This window comes from Trachinotus anak, unplaced genomic scaffold (genome assembly GCF_046630095.1).
Source record: "Trachinotus anak isolate AG129_WGS33_773 ecotype Australia unplaced genomic scaffold, CSIRO_AGI_Tana_v1 ptg000011l, whole genome shotgun sequence".
Taxonomy (NCBI): Eukaryota; Metazoa; Chordata; class Actinopteri; order Carangiformes; family Carangidae; genus Trachinotus; species Trachinotus anak.
Window position 1 is genome coordinate 5890941 of NW_027273862.1, and position 26560 is coordinate 5917500.

The 26560-nt window shown below is 40.7% G+C and overlaps 3 protein-coding genes across 5 annotated transcripts in view; all 3 read left to right on the top strand.

The window, feature by feature from the left end:
* Nucleotides 1–1465: 1465 nt before the first annotated feature.
* On the top strand, nt 1466–4336 carry LOC139627436 (cytochrome c oxidase subunit 5A, mitochondrial-like). The gene is made up of 5 exons (XM_071488174.1): nt 1466–1626; nt 3204–3320; nt 3471–3592; nt 3875–3997; nt 4204–4336. The coding sequence occupies exons 1-4, from the start codon at nt 1554–1556 to the stop codon at nt 3986–3988; spliced, it is 426 nt and encodes a 141-aa protein (XP_071344275.1). The 5' UTR covers nt 1466–1553; the 3' UTR covers nt 3989–3997; nt 4204–4336.
* A 1717-nt stretch (nt 4337–6053) lies between these two features.
* On the top strand, nt 6054–14449 carry fam219b (family with sequence similarity 219 member B). 2 transcript variants are annotated; one of them, XM_071488172.1, is made up of 6 exons: nt 6054–6306; nt 6796–6931; nt 9631–9724; nt 10021–10098; nt 10513–10564; nt 11623–14449. In XM_071488172.1, exons 1-6 carry the CDS (start codon nt 6232–6234, stop codon nt 11770–11772), a joined length of 585 nt encoding a protein of 194 aa, XP_071344273.1. In that variant the 5' UTR covers nt 6054–6231; the 3' UTR covers nt 11773–14449. The 2 variants fall into 2 exon arrangements, with proteins under 2 accessions (XP_071344273.1, XP_071344274.1); XM_071488173.1 differs by having other exon boundaries at nt 6066–6306; nt 6823–6931.
* A 707-nt stretch (nt 14450–15156) lies between these two features.
* The window catches only part of LOC139627439 (AT-rich interactive domain-containing protein 3B-like), a 53251-nt gene continuing 41847 nt past the window's right edge, over nt 15157–26560 (top strand). Inside the window, exons 1-2 of one of the 2 annotated variants that reach the window (XM_071488178.1) lie at nt 15157–15584; nt 16845–17477. In XM_071488178.1, coding sequence (XP_071344279.1) covers nt 15549–15584; nt 16845–17477 — 669 coding nt within the window. In that variant the 5' untranslated portion in view covers nt 15157–15548. Of the gene's footprint in view, nt 15585–15607; nt 15763–16844; nt 17478–26560 lie in introns of those variants that run through there. The other variant, XM_071488179.1, reaches the window with a different exon arrangement.

Here is a 26560-nt window from a genome sequence, read left to right on the forward strand (position 1 = left end):
GAAAGCTTATCCTAACTAGTGGTTTTAAGTCGCTCTGAACCTGGAAGTAAATGCTTAAAATATTCACTGTCAATACATGTTTCAAGCAGTGGTGTGAGAAAATACAAGACAGATAGAGAGAGAAAGAGACAGGCGGAGACAGAGAAGGAAAGATGTGCAGCAGCATATTACACTAATGGATATCCACTGTGGTGCCCTGGGCTTAGGGCGGATTAGAGTTTACCACGTCACGAGGAACACACACTCTCTCTCTCTCTCACACACACATACAAAGTTGAATAAACAACAGATACACACCACATGATAATCTGCTATACATTGGTTACACCCATTATGCTGCCACTGTATACATATTTCTTGTGTGTGCATATACACAAAGTAAAATAAAATGGACGAGTGCTTTCATCCAATGTAGTCACCGTTAAAAAATCTTACATATACAATTGTTTGTGGTTTATAAAATATAGACTGATTTTCCCCCTCTATGGTAATGGCATGTTTTGAAATGGGATTTGTCAAATCTACTGTTCCTCACATGCACTTGTTATAAAAGTTAATTATTTTCTACCAATAAATCAAAGAAACTTACTTTGTTGCTAACCTTTAAACCTAGAGCTCCCTCTGCTGGTGTTATGTGTCTCTTTATGGTATATTCTGGCCAGCCTGGCCAGCTAAAGGGACACTCCACCAATTTTACATATTCAGTTCAATTCACTCATCATGAAGAGTTCTGTAAAGCTTGTGAGAAGTGTTGTATAACGTCTTTTGTGGCTCTGGAGAAGCTTCATGAAGTTTGAGAAAATTATGTCGCCTGGAGAAATTTCAGTTTTGAAAGATGTGGTGATTTATCAGTCAGGGATTGAGGGTTTAATAACAATCATAATAGAGGGCTGAAAGACAGGATATTTTGGTCTCTGCTGCCTTTTTAAATGAATTCCAAAAGTTGTAGAACAGGGGAAAAAAATGACTAATTGGTCGAGAGTGTGATTAAAAAAAAAAAACAAACAAAAAAAAAAACTTTTTCCAGAAACCTTTCTGGCAGTATAAAGCTAATCAATTATTGAGCTTTAACTAATAATTAGACGTGAGAAGTTTGTCCTGAAGTGTCCTGAAACAATGTCAGAGTTGAATAAATAAGATTTATGTGAAATATTGTTTGACCACAAATCATGATCAGTGCTGTCAAGACTCAGGTTGATGGACCACAGCATAAAGAAAGGGAGTTTCCATTTTGTTCCTTCATAGACTATAAACTATATAAAATAAACTATATTTTCAAGAAGGTCGCAGTAAATAGATGAGTTAGAAAACACATATTTAAAATGACCTTTATAAGATTAAATGGCTTATGGACTGAACACAGTTTGTAAAAAAAAACAAAAAAAAACAGTTACTCATTTATAGTATGTGGTCCAGAAGCGGACCTATCAGCAGCTTGAACGTAGGCTTCGGTTCACTCCGTCAGTCATGTGACCCTGGTCTCCCTCTTCGTGTCTGTCCGTCCACAGTCGTCCTCTTTAGCACTAGGCACGGTTAGCATCCGCCGCAGTACCATGTTCCGAGCCGTGTTCCGACTGCCAGCCACAGGGGTCAGGAGCCTGGCCCGGTCACGACCCTGCTACTCAGGTAGGGCTGTCTGCTGAACACCTGCCGGTCATGAAAGTCAGTGGTCGCTGTAATAAAAATAACAAATTAAGATTGACCGGCTAGCCGGCTAGCTTAGCTAGCGCTGTATGTATGGGAGGAACAGCTAGCGCGGGGTGACATTGAATGATTTTCATGAGTAGCTTCCTTTGTGGGCTTGAAACGAATATTTGCCTCAGCCTCAGCCTTTCGTAGATTATTTTCACTGAAGAGGCGCGAAATTAATTTTAGTAAAAAAAAGTCACGACCTTGTGATGACCCTCCGTAGTTAGTTCACGGGTGTCAGTGGCCGCAGTTTATGCGCAGCTGCTATCAACACGTTGAACTGACTAACTCGGGCTATATGAAATGCAGGTTTTTTACATGCCATGTTTTATATGTATACTCACAGATTATCATGGAAGTCTTAATGGTTTAGTTAGTGTCTTATTTCTATTCTGTTATTCTCCCATACTAACTGTCCTGAACTGCCCTGTCTAGGTCATCATAACCTGCGCACTGGGTCTGTGTGCAGACTAGGTTACACTTGATAAGCTGCATTCCGCTCATGTTAGTGCCAAGAAACTGTATGTGTATTTTTATTTTAAAAAGGTAGTGAGAAGAAGATGAGTTGTTACTGACAATGTGATGTGATGAGGAAATGAGATGAAATGAAAATTTGATATGCTGTACTTGTTCTCAATTACATATTTTGTGGGGGTTTCATTTTTCAATTTGAAGTTGTTGACCTGGATGTGTTGTAGAGGTCACATGACTAACCACTCACTGTATTTAAAGAAACTGAAACCAACCTCATGCACTAAGACACGTACATAGTCCTGTATCATATCATCATTCTGAATGGGATTTACAGACCCACGACACCAGTACTGGTGATGCTGGTAGCTAAACATGATGTGCAACCTGATTTCGGTTTACTTCCTTGAACCACTAAATAATCGCTATTGTGCATGACACACTGTTCCATATTCAATACGCAAGTTGCTCCAGGTTGCCTTGCTCACTGACTGATATGAAAACAGTGTGTCCACCATGACTCAAAGCTTTTGGAATAGTTTGATTCATTCATTTGATGTAAGGTTATCATAGTCAAATTGACTTTAGGTTTGTGACATATCTTGATCTGTCCTCCATTCTGTGTTCAAATTTTTCCCACTTCTCTTTTGGGCTGGGTATTGAACCACAACTGTATTAGTACCCACTGAAATGTGTCTGTAGCAGCAAGTATCAGAGACCATAAAGTAGCAAAAATTGTAATTGAATTCCTCGTCATATTTCATATTTGTAGTCATATTTACTTAACTCTTAATTCTAAATTTCTTTCTAAATTACAGTTCGTCCAATTCTTAACTCTGTTTTGTCTAAACAAAGTTGTAGTAGTTTTTTATAATTATTTTTTGTTAGATAAGAAAAAGGGGTGGTAAAACCCAGTTTTAACTATTGTATTTTTTAACAACTTTATAATTGCATTGACCATAATCATATGTGTAATAATAATAATATTGTAGTAGAATAAATATTTCATAAATAAGTCTCATGTTCTGCCTTTTGTTTTTCAGCTCCATTGGCCTCCAGAGGTTACTCTCATGGCAAGGTGGAGACAGACGAGGAGTTTGATGCCCGTTGGGTCACTTACTTTAGCAAACCCGACATCGATGCCTGGGAACTGAGGAAAGGTGATGCTTCTCTTTTTCTGATGACACATCTATTTCTCATTTCCTCAGTTTGGTCATTGTTATGGTTCCAGTTTTCAATAAAACTTTTATTCCTTTATTTTACTGCTTCTGTGAAATAATGGGGCTTTTTCCAATAATTTCAACTCAAAGGCATGAACACCCTGATTGGGTATGACCTAGTACCTGAGCCCAAGATCCTGGATTCGGCACTAAGAGCTTGTCGGAGACTGAATGACCTGGCCAGCGCCATCCGCATCCTTGAGGCTGTCAAGGTGAGTAACACTCCCATTATATGTTAGCTAAGGGTTTGCCATGACCTTTTTGCTGAACTTAATGTCAGTGGCAAGAACTTCATAGAGAATGACTTACCAAAGGAAAGGAGGAAAAAAGATGAGTGTGAAAACAAAATCTAATGTGACAGCCCTGGAGTCAAATTAATCACTAGATTGTCTGAAACTACTAATTACTCAGCTGCTCGCCATCAAGTTTCATCAAGTATTGCCTGTCACAAAATGTTCCTCATTTGTTGTTATATTTTTGTGTGTGTTTTGCAGGAGAAAGCAGGGCCCCGCAAAGAAATCTACCCGTACGTGATCCAAGAACTCAAGCCCACCCTGACAGAACTCGGCATCTCAACACCAGAAGAGCTGGGCATTGACAAGTTATAAACTGTCAAGGTGAGACTACACTATTCCAAACCCCTACATGTTAAGTGGGAGGGGGATTGTGGCTTTAGAAAGATAATTCAGAAATACTGATGCTGTCTAGAGCTGCTTTACACCCTGTATGTGTATGCCAGCTGACTCTGTGTACAGTAGATCTTGAGTTATATTGCATATTTCTTGCTTGCAATTGAAAAGATCTTTTTTCCTTTTATCCTCAGGTCATTTTATGTATAAAGAGACGAGCTCTCCTGATTCTCTCCTGTCAAAAATGTCTATATTGTTGATTAAATCCATGCTGTCCTGTTGTGTACAAAATGGTGGACCTAATAAAGAAAACCAATAACCGAAGAATGTCTGTTAGTTTCTTTTCCTTTCCTGGTAAATGATTAAATATTTTTACATCTATTTTTTTTTATAGCAGATTGAATTATTGATAGCTGATTCAATGTTATTCTCCCTTCACTGGCATGGCTTACTAGGCTACTTTAAGAGCCAGACTAGAGCCATTGTTAATGTTATTAGCTACACCTTTTGCTTCTCCTGCTGTGACATGTCAAAATGTGCATTTATCTGTGTATAGGTGGATTAAAAACTATAAACAAACCATGACCAACTTAACTCAGGTTCAGTGGCTATAACAGTAGCACTGGTGTCATGGCTCCGCACACGATGAAAACCAAAATGGCAACCAGTGCTGCAGTGTTTGGTCAGTGGTTATAATATCCACATTTAATCACATCACAAATGCAAAATATCTTTTCACAAAGGAGCAAGTAGTGGAGGATCCAAAGTCACAAAACCAACAGTGAGCTTACTGTCCATTTCTGTCTGTGTCCCACCTGAAATCTCCACTGTCCTTTGTGTGTGGAAATGTTTGGCTTCTGTCCATGTGGGTCTCTTGCGCACCTGTTCTCCAACACTGTGCCCGGTGTTCGTCCTTGTCACAGTGACTCTTGCATGCATCTTACATATAAAGTCATAAATGGGTTTGTTTGTTATGGATTCATGTTTTCCCGGGGCTGTGTCATATTCCACACTGATTATAACACGAAACACTTTCTTTCAACCATGTTTGTTTTTATACCTGAATTGGCAAATCAACTTTTAGGTTGATCAACTTGATGTACCTACTGAGTGGAAGGTTAAAAGTTGAGGCTGAGACAGATATTGTAGCTAACCAAATATCAGAAGGGAAATAAAGCGATTTAATTCTGGTTTCATAACTAATGTATTTCATAATTCATTTTTCACAGAGTGGAAAAAGGGTGTTTTCTACATTTCTGCAAATCCAGTAAATCTTCATTGACTACTGACTGTCAAAATGTTCGGCTTCAATACATGGCTGAAATGATGAGAGAGAACACAATAAAACAGTCTATGAGTCATGATAAATAATAAACACATTGCACGTGTCCCAATCCATCATGTTACATGCATTACTGACAGCAGGTATAGTCAGGCAGATTGACCAGGACAGAGACTTGAGAGTCTGTAGTGGATCATTCAAAACATCTCCAGTATTAGTGATGCAGGTGGAAATGTGAGAAATGCCTTTAAGGATCAGGGGATCAAGTTCCTGCCCATGGTTACCGTTGGCATACTGAATTCATCTCCAGGGGTAATGTGATAAACATCCTGCCAAAGGTGTTTTGTTAGTATGGCAGGAATATTAGGGTGACAATGAAACTGTAAAACATTTATATAATATCTAGAGACACATTGGTGCTGGGAGGATGTAGGGGAAGAAAACAAGCAAAGAAAATATCAACACTCATCTGAGAATAGCAGGTAATACAGAACTACACCACACATAAAAATAGGCAAGCGACCACTGTAAATGCAATATTAACATAAATCACAAGGCAAAATACCATGAGTTTTCATTGTCAGGCCCTCTGAAAAAGCAGCAGGCATTATGTATGTTGACATTATCCAGTTCTTAAAGAAACTGGTTTGGCTAAAATCTAGTTTTGTTTTGCCTCTGCATAATCTCCTGTGACACACTCCAGTCCAGTCGGTGGCGGTAGCGCACCTCTAAGATGGTTTGCCAATAAACACCAACGAAGAAGAAGCAGAAGAAGACGAGAACCCCAAAGAAGAAGAAGCAGGAAAAAAAAAAAGAAGAAGAAACCCAAAGAAGAAGAAGCAGCCTAACTGCTCCCGAGGAAAACAACAAAGTCCCTCGCCGGTGGGACACGTACCATCATGGCTGTGTTGTGGTGTAAAGTGTGACAGCTAACGCCAAGATGATGAACGACATCATGGAGGAACCGGAGAAGGACACTCTGCTGGAAGCGCAGCCGGAGCCACAAGTTTTGTCGGTAATGTCAGCTGACGTTAAAGCTAGCCCGGCTAACGCTAGCTTGTAAATAGAGAATGTGAGGCTAGCTAACTAGCTTAGCCTGTGATTTTGACAGTTGTTTAGATGAGACATGCTCTTAAAATTATTTTCGAGAGGGTAAACTTTCCGACATTGGTAGGTTTGGCTGTGGATAATGTCGAGTTACAAGCTCAGTAAGCTTGAAAACACATCAGCCCCTTCCTCTAAACCGAAGGGGCTGATGGGAAAATTTGGAGGAGTTTTCGATTTTCGAGATTGTATGTGGCAGGTGGAGGTTTGGTGCTAACCACTGGATACGGATTTAAGATGACTTTAATACTGAAAGATAAAAAAATCGTCACGTTACATAAACAAACTTTCATGGAGATTTACATTGATGTTGATTTAAAACGCCCATAAACTGCCTTGTCAATTAAATATTACATATTGTCTTATTTACTTGGCTACCATGGATGGATTTGAGCTACAGATTTCTCTGTCATTTCTTCAATCCAAGGGACCCAGCAGTGGCACAAGACCTAAGACTACTGATGGAGGCATCAGGCCTGTGGAGAAAAGAGGACCTTACATCATGTCCAGGGCTCCAGCCATCCACCTCAAACTACGTAAGCATTTTCTTGACTCATAATCAATGAGGTGAATAGGTCATTATGATGCTGGTCTGTAGGTCAAAAATCCTTTTATAAATGTGCTTTTTATGATTCCAGCTGTGGTCTATACAAGCACAAAATGGGACAGCTTAAGAGTGCTGAATATGCAGACAGCAGAGCCTGAGTCATGTGACGCTCACGGGCCCAGATGCATTCAATTTCACTCAGACTGTGACTCTGAAAAGCAGTTATTGCAGTCAGCTGTTCATGATGTAATTCACTGCCTACTTCCATCACATCCAAGGCCCTGAAATCTCTTGCCCTGGTATTAACATGCGTCTAGGGCACAGGTGTGAATGCATCCAAGACATATTGAGGCTGCGTTGAGATCCATTTACTCAAACCACATTCGGTCTGGGCCACATGTGGCCAGGTTCTTTCAAGAGAGTGAACGCAGATGTGTCCTGGGCCAAATAGAAGGACCTTCTAGTCAGTTGATGCCCTGTGTCAGAGTCTAATTAGTCCTGCCACAGTTTCACAATCAATCGGAAATATTTTTACTCCTCTCACAGTGTTTTCTATACATTGATTTATTTATAGCAGCCCACCAACATTGACTGTCATGTTTTTTTTAATTTACCATTTCAAATGGCTGAAACCTCATTTCATTGTAGAGCTGTGTGAAGCGCATTGATTCCCTCAGTAGAGTTGGGACAATTTCTGGTTTTGCTGGTCAGTCGGGTGTAGGAGCTCAGACTGGATTGATTTTGTGCGAACTGGCTTTACTGACATTTGTCATTATGACAGATTCTAGCAAATTAAAAAGCAGTTTACATCAGCAACCTGTGCTGACAACGTCACAGCACTAAATCAGACTTGTATTGAATTGAAGGAATATGTGATGAACTTACCATATTATGCTCATGAATGAACTAAAGGAGCCAGTTTTGTCTGACAAGCTGTGTGCAATTTACTGCAGAGCCGAAACCAGCAATATGAAGAGTGATCAAATTTCGGTGTCAGCAGTTGACAAACTATCTTAGAGGAGCATTATTGCCACCAAGTGGACTGGAGTGGCTACACTCTAATTCATCAGCTCCGTTGGTCTCATTATGTCCCACTCAGGAGTGTCTGCTGAGTCAAGTGCGACACCTAGTGGTAAAATTTGGTGTAAAGATCTGCTCCAGTGTTTGGCTTAATATCAGACTGGTTTGAAAGTGTCTACCCCAGCCCAACCCTCAGCGCTCTCTCTCTCTCTCTCTCTCTCTCTCTCTCTCTCTCTCTCCCCCCCCCCCCCCCCTATCTCTCCCAGCACACAGACACACATTGACAACAGACCAATCTGTCATAGTTGGAGTGGCTAAAAACAATATTGCATTTGTACTATGCAAAGGGAAATGATATATGTGTTTATTGCATATAGAGTGGGGAAGTGAGAGCCAATCACAAGTGGTCAGTCAAGACACATTTTGTGTATCGGAAGTCATCGCAATGTTGATATGTCATGTGAGGTCTGAGAGATGCATTGCTCAAGACACATGACATATTTTACTCGGTAAATAGGAAAGGGAAAGCTAATGTGTAGTGGAGCTCAGTTTATCCTCAACTTATTGACCTTTTGTATATGTAATATCTTTGGAGCTACCTCTTAAACCCAGATTGAACAGTACACTTTAATGCATTAAGGACATTTTTTTAATCAAACAATTGGTTAAGTGATGGCTATTTTTGCATCATAATAATTAGTTACTAGTTTTCAGGCAACACTTTGTCTTGAATCTGTGATCCACACACATCACAACACTTGTTCCAGGCCTAATGATGCATATTTTGTTTTTATTTAGGCAGAGGAGTAACACATTTTTATCAGCCTTCTAAAGCTATGAAAATCGCCCCATCTCTGACTGTTTTTAGCAAAACTGCTGTGGCTGCTCTAACCTTTTTAAAAGTGGAAAATGATAGGACAGTTAGCATGCACATTTTATTGATGTGGAAATATACAATATTAAAGTCTTGTTTTAAAACATCAACAAGCTTCTTGAAAGGTATTGGTTGGATTAAAACCTTTGACGTATTTTCGTGCGAGATGGAATCACTCATCATGTAACTGCATGATGCTCTGGTGTGTTGGCTCATGGGAGCAGAAAACAACAAGATCAACACATTCGTATTTACTGTGGATGTATTACACAGTACACTGAAACTTGATGGTATGCCCATATTATTTTTTCAATCTACAAGTTCATCGTTGGAATGTGTGAAATCCACCCAGTAACTGATAAAATAAACTACATCATCATGAATCTAGTTTAGCTGTATAACCATCAAACCTTTACAAAGAAGAACTTGTTCTCCTTGTTGTTGGTATGTGTAGGAAATGTCATAAATCTCAAGTCCTACACTGAGCTGAGAGTATTTCTTCAACCTGTCTTTCAGTGATACTAGTTCATGGCTTTAGGTAGGGATTTACTTAAATACTGAATATGCAGTATGTTTGGGATGGGTTCCATAAATTCTGGACTCTATTTTTATGGTTATAAATGATTCTATAAACTTTCATTGAAACAGATAATTGATTCAAGTGATTATCCCAGCCAATTTTCATAGTAAAGTCCTCAATAAAAGTAGTAGTTGCCCTGGCAATTATACAGTCAGCACAAAAAGCTGGACCTTATTATTATTATTATTATTATTATTATTATTATTATTCACAGAGAAACACAGGGAGATGGCAAGAAAAGCGCTGAAGAAGAAAGCCCTCTCACCAGGACCTCCAGTGATGCATCAGCCCAGACCAGGAGCCAAGAGGTGAGGAGGAGGAGGAGGAGGAGGAGGAGGAGGAGGAAAGAGGAAGCTGCTTTCTGTGATGTCAGCATAATGTAGGAAATGAGCAATTTGCTTTAAAATTTCTTACAATGGGACGACCCAATAGCCCGCGAGTTGCCTGTTCGACTCCCGACCGGCCCGACTCTTTCCTGCATGTCTTTCCCCCTCTCTCTGCCCCTTTCCTGTCACTCTCTACTGTCCTATCTATTAAAGGAAAAATACCCAAAAAATATCTTTTAAAAAATAATTTCTTACAATTTCTGCTTCTCTTTTTTTAGGACGGTGAAGTATAACAAGGGCTATGCTGCTTTGAGTCAGCATGCTGAAGACACTTTGGTTGCACTGGACTCAGACAGGTAAGTTTACACTAAGTATACAGGTGAGAGGGTTGTGAAATTCCTACTGTATGCAGTAAACTGAGCACTGAAAGTCAATCATTGCCAAAAAGAAGTGCCGGTAAATTTTTCTAGTTATTAGAACCAGTACTGTCTCTTTATTGGTCTCCCATGATGTTAATTTCACAGACATACACATCTTTAAGATTTGTCAGAAAATTATTTTTTTATTTTCAGTTCACCATCTAAAGAACATGATGAGGTACTGACTAAGTCAAACTCAACATTCTGTGTTGTACCTTTGACATCATATCATCTTGGCTTTTATCATGTCCAGTGAAGAGTTTTGACATTTTCTCCTCAAACACGTCTCCAGTTGACACATTTAAATTGTTTCCATCAGAATGACAGAACCTGTCCTACTTGTCTTTACAGTGATGAAGAGATCGATTTTGAGCAGTATTCCTCAGGATACTCTTCAGCTGAGGTGAGTTAGACATTCTTCAGATGCTCGCAGCAACACAGTTACCACACAGTGAAACCAACTGTACAACTACAGCTGCGTGGGTGTGCAAACACTTGTTTTTTTGGCCACCCATACATATTTAAAGATAAATTGTGATATGTGCCTGGGCTTTTTTTTCCCCTCTCGTCCTTTTGTCTTTGTGACCCTTGTGCAGGGTTTCACTTTAGTTTGGCTCGTCAGGCCATCACACACAGTTGGTATTGTAAACCCTTGCCCTTTGTCTCGCAAAACCTATATTTGCCTAATATAACCTAATGTTGAGTACCCATAGAGAAAATAAAAACGGTCCACATGAAGAAAAACTGGCGAATTGTTTGAGGGGTTTTTGGAGGACAAACCAAATTATGCAAATTTGCTGAACACAAAATAGGTAAGGGGTTAGGGGAACCAGTTTGTCTCTAAGCATAGAATCGAAAACAACTCAGATGAAACAAGTTATCATAGGTACAACTCCTCTAAGCACAGCTGTGGCCAGATCTTGTTTGTGCTTGCATTTTGCAGTTACAGTATTTACTGAGTGCCTGTGCATGGAAAAACATGAGAGCAAAGGATGTGTTTTGTTTTTTAACATTGTTATTTTTCAGTCACATAAACTGAGCCTCTGGCTGTGTCCTGACCTCACATAATTAGCCAGAGTTGTTTGCACCACCTTCAGCAGAGCTTAAATTTAGTCATACCTGTTTTCTCACATTGCTATTAAGTAAGTGTGAATTTTCATATTACCTAAGACACGGTTGCACCTATCGGTACAAATAAAGTAACCTAATATGTTTTAATAGTTCATGGGGAGGCACAGAGTCATAGTGCCCCAAAGGGGCGGAGAGAGGGTTTGGGATTTGAAAAATAAATAAAAACTGTTTAATGCTCCTTTTCACGTGACTTTTAATTGCAGTAACCCAGAGGCTACTTGGTATGAGAAGATCACTATAAACAGATGAACCTCTGTGAGACGTCTATCAGGTTTAGCCACGATACAGTCAGAGTGTGTGTTACTGACGTCCTCCTCCTTTGCTCTCCAGGTCCATCCCGATTTAAGCAGACAGCTGCTTCAGGACGGCTACCGTCTGGATGAGATCCCTGATGATGAGGACCTGGACCTGATTCCACCCAAAGCCATGGGCTCCTCTGTGTGCTGCTGCTCAGAGAGCCCGTCTTGCTCCATGCAGTGATGCTGGTGCCTCGACTCAAACCTTACAAAGGCTTGGCTTCAGTTCTGAGTTTCGTCACAGGTCGCTGAGGCCTTCTTTTTAACCCAGCTCCACTGCTGCGCTGCCTGAGGACTTCCAGCTCTGAAGCCAAACTCCTGTTCATGCAGGACTGCATGCACCGAAATCGCTCACCCCACAAGAAGACGCGGATGGACGTAAGAACAAGCCTTATCCACTGTGACCCCAAAGCTTGACTATTTTTTTATTTTTCTTTTTATAGAACTACAGGAAACACAAACTATGCCACTTCTTCAGATTGAGTGGGAAAGTAATTCATCATTTGGGATATGTCCATGTTGACCCAGTGGAGAGCTGGTTACTGTCTGGTGAGCAGGTCTGCAGGCCTCTAAGCATGACATGAATACAAGTATGGTGTATTGTGTTTCAACGTTCCAGCTGTTTGCCAATTTTTTTTTTTTTTTTTTTTTTTACTTATTAATCAACTTTTGTATGAAGGCACCTCACTTGACCATTCCTTGACTACTGTTGCATTAACTGGCTTTTTTTTTCTTTACTATATCTTACCTCAAAAATTACATTTGAGTTTTATTCCAAAATAAGACAACCAACTGTTTTGGGAAAATATGACATTATTATTAATATTATTTGAACAAAACTAACAACCTAAAGTATGTTTTTCAAAATTAAGCAGATAACTGAATTCATATAGGATGTGTAGTCTTGCCACTTTATTTCTTTATAGCTCATGTATAATGATAATTATTTTTTTGTGCCTCTGCTGCCATCTCAAAAACCTTAATACAAGTATAGAAGATGATCCAGGGCTAGAATTATTTTGTACTGGTTCCATATTTTTTCTTTGTGTCTGAAAGTACAAAAATTTCTTTACATTATATTCAAGTCGTTATTGAGCAAACTGCTACGTACCAAGAAGGAATCATTGATACAGAAAAGTTGACTTACCACTGTTAGAAAGAGTAATGCATACTCTTACCAAATGTTACACACAAAATGTCAGCAGATGAGTTACTGAAGTACTTTGATAGAACCACTGATATTTGATGAATTGACAGTATCTGTGTTGTATAAGTAAGTTTGATTCCATAAACCAATATCTGTCACTTATTAAAATGCTGCTACAAAAAGCTGGAAGGCATAAAAACAAAATATATTACTAGTTCCTGTATAATTCATCCTGTCATCTTAATACATTTAGTTATGTGGTTAGATATGTGTGTGTTTAAATTCTCTTGTCTTTAAAATTTTTTATTTATATCCTTTTGGAAACAATTTGGCACGGATAGGAAGAATTCATAAATAGGTTACTTTATTGTCATTATTATTGTCTTTTTTTTTTTTTTTGCCAAGATTCATATGTAGCTCTTCCCAGGATCTGATGTAACTCTTAAAAAGGTTGAGTCAACCTTAACACATCACAGATTGTGTGGATGGCAGATCAGAGTTACATTATTGTATTTATTTATTTTTCATACATTTGTTGGGGACACTAAAAGCAGTTGTTACAGATTAAAAACAGTAAACCAGATGCATTAGACTTGAGGTACATGGCTACCCATGTTTTCGAGATGTAACACTCACCAGTTCATAATCTTTTGTATTTGTGTTATTGTGTGTCTGTTTTTGTTTCTAACACGATACACACAGAGTTGTGCTGAAAATGGCAATTGTTAATATATGAAAAAACAAGTATATTTTTTTTCTCTTCTCAAAAAAACATCTGTTCCTTATGTTACAGTCTGGGTCATATTTTACTATTAATGACTGGTGTTTATTTTGAAACGTGCATTAACAAAAAATGTTTAATATCAGAGCAAGTGACAGCAATCACTTTCTCAGGAGATTTTTTTTTGTGTATGTGTGAGTGTACAACTATAAAGTCATTTGCCTTTCACATACATTTGTAAAATGAACTGTTTGAGTGCATGGAGGTTTTACGTCAGGATAAAGGTGTGGCCACTGTTGTACTTAACCTGTAGGCCACACTGTTATTTCTCATGCTGTGATGTTGGTTGTTATAAGGTGTAACTCTCAGTCATATACATAAATGGTGTAGCAGACCACTTGAAGAAAGAGGTTGAGGACTGGAAAGAGCATGACATTTTGTACTAGACAGAGTAGGAACCTTGATTTGTCCTCTGCAGAGTTGGGATCAGTTTGCAAATTCAAAGTGAAATTTTGTTAAAACATTTGCAATGAAAACGCTTGTTGAAAATATTACATTATTAACATAAGCAATGTACGCTATCTCCTCCCAGCACTTGATGGTTGTAATGTGGGAATGTGGGCGATGTAGGAATAAAAGCTGATTCTACTCTTATAATAAGTGTGAGTCACTTGATACCAATGTGAGCTAAATGCTTCAAGGGTAACAGCTGAATATAAAGTGTATCAACCCCGGCCCTGGATCTGCACATGATGTTTTATGTACAGAAATATTGCACTTAACACCAGTGGTCAGTAGCAAGTACACTTGACTCACCTGTACTATGCAACAATTGGGACAATCTGCTTGTTATACAACATTGTGACAATATAGTGTTACTGAGTGCTAAATGCAATAACTTAAATTGTTATTTTATGACGCAAACACTAAAGTTTTTTATTTGATTGTATTGTGTATTGGTTTACATTATTAAATAAAACCCAGTTATCTATACTTTCATGTGTATGATTGTTTTGATAGTTATTAAGAATCATGTTCTGCGATGTGTGTGTACAGAAGTATTATGTGAAAGAAGCTTTTCCTTCAGTGTAAATGAGTTGTAGAGACGTGGTTGATGAAAAGGCCATGCAGTAGAAACCCGTGTGAACACGGTAGTTGTTGGTGCCTCAAGGGGGCAGCATGAAACTATGCTGGATTCCCCATGCACTTCACTGAGGCACCTTCCCATGAGGTTTTTTTTTTTTTTTTTAGTATTTAATGTAAACATTGCATCATAATTATTTACATGTTGCATTCATAGACGTTTTGTACAGCAAGTGTTTGGACTACTTACTGAGAGACTAATATCCACTGTTCAAAGATACATTTCCACCAATGTAATTTGGCTTTATAAAATATGCACTTTTCCTAGTAGCATCCATATAAATTGTAAATGTATATTCATAATAATTGATTGCACTAATACATTTAATTTGGCGCTATGCAATTAGCTTGCATTTAGACCGCCTCTGAAGTTAAACATAGACTTTTTCTTCAAGCTTTTCATTGAGATTATGTGGCGTAGCTGCAGTTTCCAAACACTTGATCACATATTCAAATGAAGGGATGCATATGAATAAAGAAACGGATCCATTTCGGGCAAAACTACTTGATAAAAATGTCATGAAACTGAAAAGGCTCAGACTTGTTGCTGTATCTGGGCGGGCCCACGGCTGCTGTGCGCCATGCGGGGGGTGTCAATTGAAGGGGAGGAAAAAAAAAACCGACTGAAGGGAGTTACCTCAGCGCCCTGCTGCGAGATATGAGACCGGGCCGCTTCCCTGTCGGTCCCCGTTTCGACTAAAGAAGCAAAATCACGAAAATCGGTCTGGAGAGAACCAAGAAGAAGAAGAAGCAGGGGAAACGCAGCCGCATTCAGCAGAGCCCACGAAGAAGACACCAAGCGCCCTCTTTCCTGCTCGCGGATCAGTCGCAACCTGCGGCGCGTGCACACTGTCTCTCCCCCCCGTGCGCGGGCGCGCGTGTGTGTTTACAAGTGTTTGAGCGAGCGCCAGGAGCGAGGGAAGAAGAGGACCGAGCCGAGGAAGGAGGGATGGTGGACAACTCAGGCAGCAGCAAGGCGCAAATGGTGAGTGGCGTCCCCCTCTTCTCACAGCGGCCCGACTTGAAACGAGCTAGGCAAGCGGCCGTCCAGAGGCAGTCTGCCCGCCTCTTGTCCGCGGAGCAGAGTTAGGAAGCTTCACGTTACATTTTAGCAGAGGGGAGCGAGAGGAACACGAAGCCTTCAGAGCTAATTTGACCTTATGGTAGGTTACTTTTTTTTTTTTTTTTTTTTTAAAAAAAAAAAGCTTATTCTACAGTCTTGGGACAACGCTGTAACGCAAATCTCCAAAGTGCATTAAATTATAGGGGTAGTCTTATTTGTTGGTGCGGCAGCTTGCCCTGAAACCCATTAGGCTTCGCAGACGTTATCCACGTATTTGTGAGGATGTGGCAGCCGGCCAAATGCGGAAAAGGTGTATATTTTGGCAGTTTTGGCCGAGTTGTTTTTTTTCTTTTTCTTTTTCCCCTGAGTGGTTGTCATTAGGTTGTCTGGAGGTCAGTTTACCCTCCTTTTCATTTTGTTGAAACTGAAGTTTGTGCTGGAGGCTATTTGGAAGCAGTTTATCTGCCTGTCCGGTTTCGACACTGGCGATGTGGATGGCCATTTTATAATAGTTACAGTAGTTGGGGCCAGTTATTCACCCCGTGCTTTGATTAAGGCGTTTTAACATGTAACAGAATTTAATTTTAATAATCAATTCAGTCATGTCACACGGTCTCACAAACGTAATACTTGCTGTGAACTACCACTATTTTTTCTCTACCATATATATTTGGGTTTTCTCCTATAACGACAGTTAGTGTCTCTTAACATCCGTCCGTGTGGACTCTAAAACCTTAAACGTGTTCTTTTGGATTGCGTCGGTCCTTTTATGCAGAGGTTTTATCATGGCTACCTTGTAATGAGCATGTTTACATTAGTTGCAAACGGTGTTAGTGGATTTTCCTGCTTCATTGTTTCCGTTTTTTAAATGCTCAGGTTTGATATAAACGTTGAGAGCCTAAGCTACCAGGCAGAATGCGCAGTTTCTCTCTTTATATTGGCGAATATTGTTTAGATTTATTGCTGTGATGCTGCATATTTTCCAGTCAGTGGTGTTCAGCTAAAACGACAGCAAAGGGGTTACAACTTTGAAATATTTTACTGCTTGGACTTAAACTTATCCTGTTTGTGTGTGTTTTGTTTGCATTGTAGCATTTTTGCTGCATTTGGTCCTGTATAATGAGATAAAGGGGCAATTAGTATATGCTGGGTCGTCCATGACTCCTTCTCTGCCTCTTACAGCCCAGCATGTCTCAGGAGCCTGGTGTGGCCTTTCCTCAGAACACCTCTACAGGAGGGATGAAGCTGGAGGCAGTGATGGAGCAGCTCCAACGCCAACAGCAGGCCCGACTGGAAATGGAGCGCAAGGAGAGGAAACTGCGAGAGGCCCACATCATGTATGCTCAGCAGGTGGCTGCCCAGCAGGCCATCCTGGCAGCTGCCCGGGCTTCTGGGGCCAGCTTCATGAGCAAAAGCCTGGCTGGAGGCATCCCTGGTGGTGGGTTGCTTCCCCGGGTTTCCAATCAGAGCAGTGTGGACTCGGAAAGAGAGGATGACGAGGACAGAGGCCGGGACTCTGGGGATGAGGATGACGACACTGAGATGATGGAGGGAGATGAGGGCAGTGATGAGGACGAGGGAAGCGCCAGTGGTTTGGAGTTCCTCCGCAAGCAGACCATCGCTTTGCAGCAGAGCGCCTCCCGCATCCCGGCCCGTCCATTTGGCAGTTACTCTGCTTCGGCCCCCCAGAGGGCTGCATCGCCACCTATCAGAGTGAAGCAGGAACCTGACGAGGGCCTGTCTCCTGCAGGGCCTCATTCTGCCACCTCTCCTAATGGACAGGCGGACTGGGGCTTTGAAGATCACTTCAGACAGGTTAGTGCCCTGCCGTGGCTCCTTGCCACACCGTTTTCTCCTTATTACATTAGCACCTGTTTTGGTCTTTTCCCATTTATGTCTTCAATTCAAAGCTTTATCTTTTCATGTATAATAAACCAGGATTCTCTCTCTCTCTCTCTCTCTCTCTCTCTCTCTCTCTCTCTCTCTCTCTCTCTCTCTCTCTCTCTCTATCTATATATATATATATATATATATATATATATATATATATATATAATTTATTTATTTATTTATTTTTTTGACATAATTACTATTAGTCTACTCAGGAAGTTGAGCTGTGCAGCCACCTGCAGCTTTTAGAGCGGCAGAGAAGAATTGATTTCAGTTAAATCAGTTTGATTTTAGCAATATTTTACAATGGACAGTCCCACCAGTAATATGTACAATATGCAAGGCTCATGTATTTGTTCATGTTTTACAAAGTGTTTGTCCTGAGCCATGTCATACACCAATGACAGCGATCATATCACATCCATTCAGGGATAGTGGTGTACAGCTGTTAATTATTTTTTTATTTTTTTTTTAATACAGTGCTATCAGAGTGGTAGTTTGCCATCAGTCGATACACATTTTCAGGTATCGAATTGTTCTCAGGAAGAAAAAAAATAGTATCAGAACATCTCTACTGCCAATTCCACAAAATGTCCTATCTTTGTTTAAATTTAGTGGATTTATACAGAGCAGCATCAAAACATTATTTTTTATTGTGACCCAAAGGAGGAAGACTTTCACTGTTCACCACTCTCCCTTTGAGTGTTTTGTTTGATTCCTGCTGTGAGTGACTGCTTAATCTTGACTCTGGGACAAATCTCTCCAGCAGTATCTTTGTGAGACGCTTCAAATCTCTGTGGAGGGTTGACTGCTGATTGGCTTTTGTGGCTAAAAATCCTCCTAAGTGAATCCTGGCAGAGGGCCAGGCTGAGGCGCAATGTGTTCACGCTCACTAACCCTCCCCTGCTGCACTCACATTCTGTGTGTGTGCCTCTGTCATTCTCTGTCCCTCTCGGCACTTTGCTCAGGCTCTGGTTTGGCTCCGATCCAGGTAGCGGAGTCAGGCAGCGTAAGGCTGCTGTTTTTAGGCTGTGGGTGGTTGGCCGGGTCAGCACGAGCATTTTGGGTGGGTGGGAAGGTTGGATGTAGTACACAGTAGCAACCCGCCACACCCCCAGCCCCCCCGCCCAGAGACTTTCGGCTGTGTGCCAAGTGCACTTTCTCTTGAAGGTAAATATTGCCTCAGCACAGTGTTACAGAGCACAGGAATGCCAACTGGGAACCAAGCCGAGCTACATGTGGTTTAGCATCATAGCTTGGGACATGGCAAGTTAAAGAGAGCTCTACAGCCTGTGGATGATATAAAAAGCCCTGGTTTCACAAGAGTGGGCAGTGTCAGGGGACATATCTGCACTTGATCACTGAGGGTGCAGGACTATCATGTGTCTGGATTTTATTACTGTCTATTTAAAGGCAGATGTCTTTGAATGGTGCTTCTCTAGTCCACATTTCCAAATTTAGCTTTGGAGCATGGACATTTGGTGGTGACATGCAGGACAGAGATGCTGAGGGAAGGCAGTTGTATTTTTATTATTGTATATCAACTATAGCCTCGTCCTCACATGGGTCTGCTGGAGATGATTAAAAACATTACTCTAAAGGATATAAACATTGTGTGGAATTGAGTTTCACTGCATTGTTTAGGCTGCTTATTGTTTCCAGAGGTGTCAGAAAGAGGTGAGTGGTATTATTCTGCGAGGTGGCCGGGCTTTGTGTGAATGTTGTCAGAACAGAAGATCACAGCAGCAAAGTTGTAGCTGACCAGTGCCCTATCTGTGGCCTGGCGTCTTTTATCAGGAGAGGCGGGCTGAGCCTGGGGGTTGGGGGAGGCATTGTGGGATGAGAATTGGTCTGGCCTTTTTTTGTTTCCTCTCTTTTATCTTTCCTGTCATTATGTCAGCTCTGCAGTATTTAATGACTGCTCATCTCTTCAGGCAGTTTCAGGTTGCACTGCTGTAGGGGGAGGGGGACAGTTGGATTTTTGATGTCATTGTCTTCGAGAGGCCAGAGACAAGTCTGGCAGATGCCGCAAATACCGAACCCCTATAATAATGGGGGAAGCACATTTATTACGTTCTAAAAGCAGTGACAGAGGGGCGATTAGATGACTAGCTAAAGAGACAAATGTACAGAAGACCATTTACATTAACATTTACATCTCATCTAGGCAGTCACATTGGGTGGATCCATAAGCACCCTGACCCACCCTGACAGATACTGCCGTGTAGTTGTTTATAGTGGACCACATTTAAAGAGTTTGGTAATAATGTCCATTTGCTAGTTCACTAAAATTTCAAACAAATAAAAGTGATAACTATGATGATTCATAGTTCGTAGTCAATGTAGGACATGTTGCCCATATAACAATGAACAGACAGTATCTTTGCAGTAACAATATATAACACCTAGTTTGTATGTAATTTTCCTCATCCAGCAGCAGCACTTGACTGACAACCATTTGATTAGTCCATCTTGTCGTCCCAGTGTTTTGAGTGTATATGAGTGGTGAGGGCCTGTACAGGTCAGATGGGGGGTGGACAGACACGGGTTAGCCAGTGTTTTCGTGTCAGTGATGTATGTGTGGTGACCTCAGCCCTGTCCTGAACAGCGGAGTAAATAATTGTCAAACAAGGGGACAGACAAAGCCATTGCATGGAGAGAGAGAGCTGAGGCGGGCAACTGGCCGGCCTCAACACTCTGGCCTCTACCGCAGTGGGACAGAGGCTGCATGACCCCTGTAATCCAGCCCCCACCCCTGCTCACATAGACACACATGCCCATAGACCCCTACCTCCTTGTGATAATCCCTGTGTGATTAATAGAGTTTTAATCATGCCTGCAGAACACAGATTGTGTCTTATGTTCTAATAGACTGGTGGTGATCGCCTCAGTTAGATTGGTTGGCTGTTGTAACCGAGGGACATTCTGTGGTGTGCTACAGGTGGTACGTGAGCACAGTGGCTCTTGTTTACAAGTTTTATGTTCACAAGCTGTTTGTTGCTGTGCAACTTTGCCTTTTGACAAAGGAGACAAAATGGAGGCAGTGAGCAGAGCATGTCTACATTTGCATTGCTGTGATCACAAAGGGAAAGCGATGACGAAGCTACAAGACATAGACAGTGATCAACACCTCTCTCATCATTGTCACTGAATAGTAAATTTCAGGAATGCTTGCCAAACATGCAGCCAAGATTTGAGTTCACAGATTTGTGGCCACATTTTAATTGCCTCTAATTGGGATGTTGGTGCTCTTGTGTGATGGTGTCCCATGATTCAAGGAAGAAAATTACCTTAAGAATATGTAATGTTACACAAAATGGTGCTCATTATCGTTGTGTATCATAGAGTAATAGACAAGAACATTAGCCTAATACAATAAATGAAGATGTACAATTGCGAGTTAATGTATTTAGCAGGCTCAATTACAAGAGGCTGAATAATCATCCCGCTGCAACCTTATTAGATTTATAATTTGTCATTTGGCTCAGATCAGAGATGTTCTTTATTTGGAGATTCTTCAAACCATCAGAAGCTGGAAAACAATTGTTTCATCATTTCAGACTAAATAAATCAATGCAACAGGAGAGCTCACTTGAACAGGTTGAAAGATGGCGGAACTGGTCTTGGGTGAGGGAAACGTTTAACACAGGGTAAGAGGTGACCAACCAGACCACACCTGTCCACATCTGGTGTCTGGGGTTAACTGGGCATCTGTTAGTATTGAGCCCTACCATCACTTGCCACCCTTGAGCCTCCTTCTGCTGCTTAGGGACTGAAGCCTGTCTGTTGAGCCAGCGCTGTTGCATAATTTAGCTGTCGCCCCAGCAACACACCAGCCAGGAAGTGGGGAGCTGCACGGCTGCAGCGCAGAGATCGATAAGGATTGTGTGTGAGCTTTTAGAGGCAGGAATGTTTGGCCTCATTTATGGTTCATTTATGATAAATGAGGAAGACATTGTATTCAGCAGATGGACTCAAGTTTTCATTTTGACAGTGGAGTGTGGAGCGTCTGACTGGGTGCATCAGCCTGCTGCTGCAGTGTTGTTAAGAAAGCTGCTGGATGTGTAAGAAATGTACAACAGTATCACCACTGTCTCTTAGTGGTGTCATAGTGTGAGCCAGGAGGCTTCTCTGCCTGGCAATCATCCTGTATATGTCAGCCTGACCTGGTTTCTACATTCTGAGCGTTATGTTGGTGTCTCACATGCCATAACTGTTTGTGGGTTTTAAATGGTGTACTTAGTCTTATTCTGTTTACTGGACTTCCTGTTATGCTGATGTAATAAGGCTGGAATTACCATCTGACCCCTGTTTGTACAACTGATTGCAAATGGAGGTCTTTGAGATGAGAAGCAATGACGAAGGCTTAGGTGCATTAAAACATGCTGCAGTGCTTGTTCAGAACAAGAAGTGTGATTGTATTGCGTGAGACTTGTATTGTCTCTGCCATGCTCAAACTGTTGAGCTACATAGGGAATGGAAAACCTTAACCCTGACTGTTCACTTCAGCTGTTACACTGACAACAATACATACAACAATGAATACTTGTTTCACCTGTTTAACTGTCCAAGAAACGAACAATGTTACAAATGAGTGTATGTGCAATAAGTCATTTATTGTTTAGCATAGTGCTGACGAGTTCTTTGATTATCATTTTTCATGCCACTTTTGTGTAGCAGTTCACTGGGTCACACATTTGAAGCGTTTTGAGCACCATGAGGAAAAGTACAATTTAACAAATTAATCCACTCTAAAAAAAAACAACACTTTTAAATCATTAAAAAGGGATTCCTTTACCTTATGTGCCAAATATGTGTCAAAGAATATTCCATTCAAATCTAAATGAAACACTAATATATTCTCTGATTTTCTGGTGATATTTATTCCTGATGCACACTTGCTTATATATATTAAAGCTCTTTTAGTTTTTCTGCTGGATCTCTTTAATTCCTCACCAGGTTCTTTGTCCTCTGGGTGATGTCATGACTACAAAATTATATTACTAATGGCATTTGTGATGAATGGAGACTAAATGGTTAATCTCATTTCTAAATTCGTCCCCTTAGCTGCAACACTGATCTTAATTCAGATTAGTCTGGGTAAGGGTATCAACCCAACAACTTAATTAATGAATGGGATGTGTTCTTGCACTGTTTATTGTTTATTTTTATATGCATTCAGGTCTGTGCCTCAAGCACTTCACTTTATTTCAGTGTAAAAGATGTGATGTGTTTTTAAGTCATCTGCCTGTCAAAGTCATACTTGACGAGCAATAAAAACACTTTATGTTATAAAGTATTTGACTTTGGCATGTCCTCCTATTAAATATCAAACTCTAAGTCTTTTCCCACTGTGTGTTTTGGTAGTCCAGCATTTTGAACAGACTGAGGTGAGGTTTAGAGGTTTATTACACATTCATTTATATGGTGTGCTGCTCTGGGATTTATCAGTTGATGTTTGTAGTTCAGTGCTGTGTGAACCTTGCTTTGCCTCATTAACAGCAGAGCTCGGCTGGTTGGGTTTGATGGGGGCGACTGGGCTTTTAGCTCTTGATTGCCTTTTTTAATGGCTTTTTTCTGATTAATGCTGCTCTGTCCTAACGTAGCCCGAATGGTATGGCTGTGGTTGAATTTGTGTCAGGATGGAAACAAATAAGGGCCTTCACAATTGGTCACGCATAATTATATTTTGCACTTCCAGTTTCCAGTAGAGCTTGTGTGTAGGCAATATGGGGATATTCCACTCGATTGAACTAACTTATGACAATTGTCCATTGTATTTAAAATCGTCATATGAATTTTTAGGTCAGTTTTGTTTCTCAAACCATAAAATTAATTATTACAATATTTATCCAACAAGCCTAGCCTGTGATTATCACACTACAAAAAATGATTCGAAAACTTCAATTTTTTTGTTTGTTTTGTCCTCCAAAACTCACTAAGCTGGTGACATTTGTAATGTTAATCTTTTCAGAAATGCTTAAGTTTATTTTGCTTAGGGCTGGATTGTAATGTGGCAGTTAGGGGTGGGTGATCTGACAATCTTATTTTGGCATATCATCTACTTTTCAGATAAATCGTACAGGTCACGTCATTAAAGGGAGACATGGAAGTCAGATGAGTTGGGGCTAGCTTGTTAGCATTTGAACACAATTCACAAATGGGCGAAGAGTAGCGGCAAGTGGACAGTCAACCGAAAGAAGCGTCAGAGTTGTGTAAAGATACAAATTTACATTCAGGACTTTCATATGAAATCAAAGCAAAAATTCAGATTGTGGATTGCAATTCTACTGGAAAAGATTGTCATATGATCTTTTGGCCAGATCTCCCAGACCAAGTGGAAATGCTCACTGCTTTTTGATTTGCATGCTGGCTCAAGGAACCTGAAAATACTCAGCTGAGATTTAAACAAATTTCTATCTATTAAACAACTGTAAAGTATCAGTGTGGGTGGGAAATTTTTCACATGCAAATGTCAGTTTCAGATTTATCTAAGGTGTAATCATCCTGGTGTAGAACAAGCTCCATTTTGTGCTGACCTGCTCTTAACAGCCAAGTGTGGAAGATTTCCCGTGCCCAGAAATAGAGGTATTGAATTTAGTAGGGAGATGAAGGGGGAGGGAGAAGGAGGAGGAGATGCTGTGGAAGAGGAGTTAGTGGTCTGACTCAACACATTACACTGCCCCACCCAGAGGAAACATTCCAGACGGAATTAAAGAGTTAACTCTTCAAACAGTGAACATTCCCACCGGGGGCTCCCAGCCAGAGACAGGGGGTTGGATGGGGGTGGGTGGGTGCATGTCCATGTTGTAGTCCGGACCCTGATTGGTGATCTTTCAATTCATTTCACTCAGTGTCGCAGGGGCTGTAAAAGAAAAAAGCCAAAGGGCCTGAATGGGAGGAGCTGGATGGGAGGGCCCCTGGTGCAGGCAGAGACACTTTTTTTTTTTATTTGTCTGAGTCCCAAAGGGCACATCTGCTACTGGCAGACGGGAGGAGGCTTCTCGTGGTGGTCCTGGTCACTTCACCTCTGCTACATCATGGCCTGGTCAAACACAGTGCTAATTAGCAGTGTCTAGTCTTTTGTGATGATTCTGCCATCCACACACTCACACACAAGACTTCCGGATTTAGGTTGTTAGGTCATTCACTGATGTATCCATGGTCCTGCGTCCTTGAGCAGATCCTGTGGTGTTCTCCATCAAAGTGAGGAAGAGTTTACACTAATAATTACATTTTCACTCCACACTGATGATGTGGGTGAAATATAAACCACACAAACATCCTAAATGGAGAAAACTCGGGCCAAACGTCTTTCAAAAGGAGCTCTGCGGTTCCGTGGTTTGAAAACATTTAGCAACTTGTGTTTCAAAGTATTGGTACCACATCAAATAAGAAATATGGCCTTTCACCTAAACACAATTTTTATAGCAGTGTGCCTGTTTAAGCGGATGTTATCCACCATGTCGCAGATATCAAATTCAAATATGCACTGGTTTTTGTCTTACTAATTCAAAAATTGAAAGTCTAACTCTGTCATAGTTGGACTTTCCCCATTCCACATGTGTGTATCTCCTTCAGAGAGATAGAAAATGCAGCTGTGGTGATGTTGACATTTTTGTTATTTTCATCTATATGATTTGCATAATGGATATGTTTGCACAGACCTGTACCTTTGTAACCCACTGTGTTCCACACTCCTGTTCAAATCCAACTTTACATACACCAGTCCCCAGATCAACAGAAATGTCTTCACAGGAGGAAGTATGTTGTGCTCCGTTGAACAGTCCCATTTCATTTTGCCTGCCTTTGTGTGAGAAGTGTCTGCCTCACAGCTGAAGTAAACGCTCCTGCAACGTCATGCAAATGAGTTCTTGCTTTTTGGACGAGCCCTCATGCGCATTGTGACTGATTGCCACCATGCTCCTCTCCATTTAATTGAATTGAAAGGCAAAAGTTCTCACATTTAAATGCAAATGGTGCACGTCCATTAGAGTTGTCACACTTTTTCCCCAAATCGGCCCTGGGGGATTGACTTCCTTGCTTCTAATGGAAACTGAGCTACCAATGCCTGCTGTAATTTGATCAGTTGGTAGTGAAACCACAGGACCCCCTCCCCACACCATTGCTGGTCCCATTCCTCCTTTACAACCACTCCCACTCAGCATATCTCAACACCTGCTCTTTAATGAAGGCAAACAGAGAAAGGGGAATAGCCAAATGAAACAAAGACATCCACCAACGCCTTTGGCAGCTGCAGGGAAATGGAGCCAAGGTCATATGACACTGTTGAGCAAAGTCTCCTTGAGTTTTATATAGGCTGACTGCATACAGTGATATATATATATATATATATATATATACACAGTACACATGTATATACCCCTGCTGTGCTCCATGAGTATTGTTAACACTACGCACTGACCCTTGGCACAGTATGTGAGGTCCTGTCATCCTTGTACCACACATTTAACTTGTTGGTCTCTAATTCTCTGAATGTATTGTACTTGGTTTTTAATGGAGATTTTGATGATCTATTTAAAATGTAGATACACACTTATTTGTCACACAAATATTTTAGAATATAATCATTAAAGCTTTAAATTCTTATTCTGTCATCACTGCTGATATGAGCTTAATATCTGTTGATCCTAATGTCAATACAATGCCTGCATTTTGATACTGAAACTAGATGATGCTCTTTTAAATACTTAACCTTGAAGAGTATAAACAAAACAATTTTTTGCCTTTTTCAAAGGAAGCCAAATGTTTTCTAAAACCAAGCAGCTGTATAGGAAATTAGCTTGAATGGGATTGTCAAAAATTGGCTAAATAATCATTTGCACTGGGAATTAGCTTTTGTTACTGTTTTCAATACTCTGTTGTCACCACAGTTTGGTTGGTATCAGAAAAAAATATTGAGGTGTGATACACTGATTCCATGTTAAACGACTTTGCCAACATAACCATTTGTAGTGGTTTGTGCTGCTCTAATTTTCACATTGTGG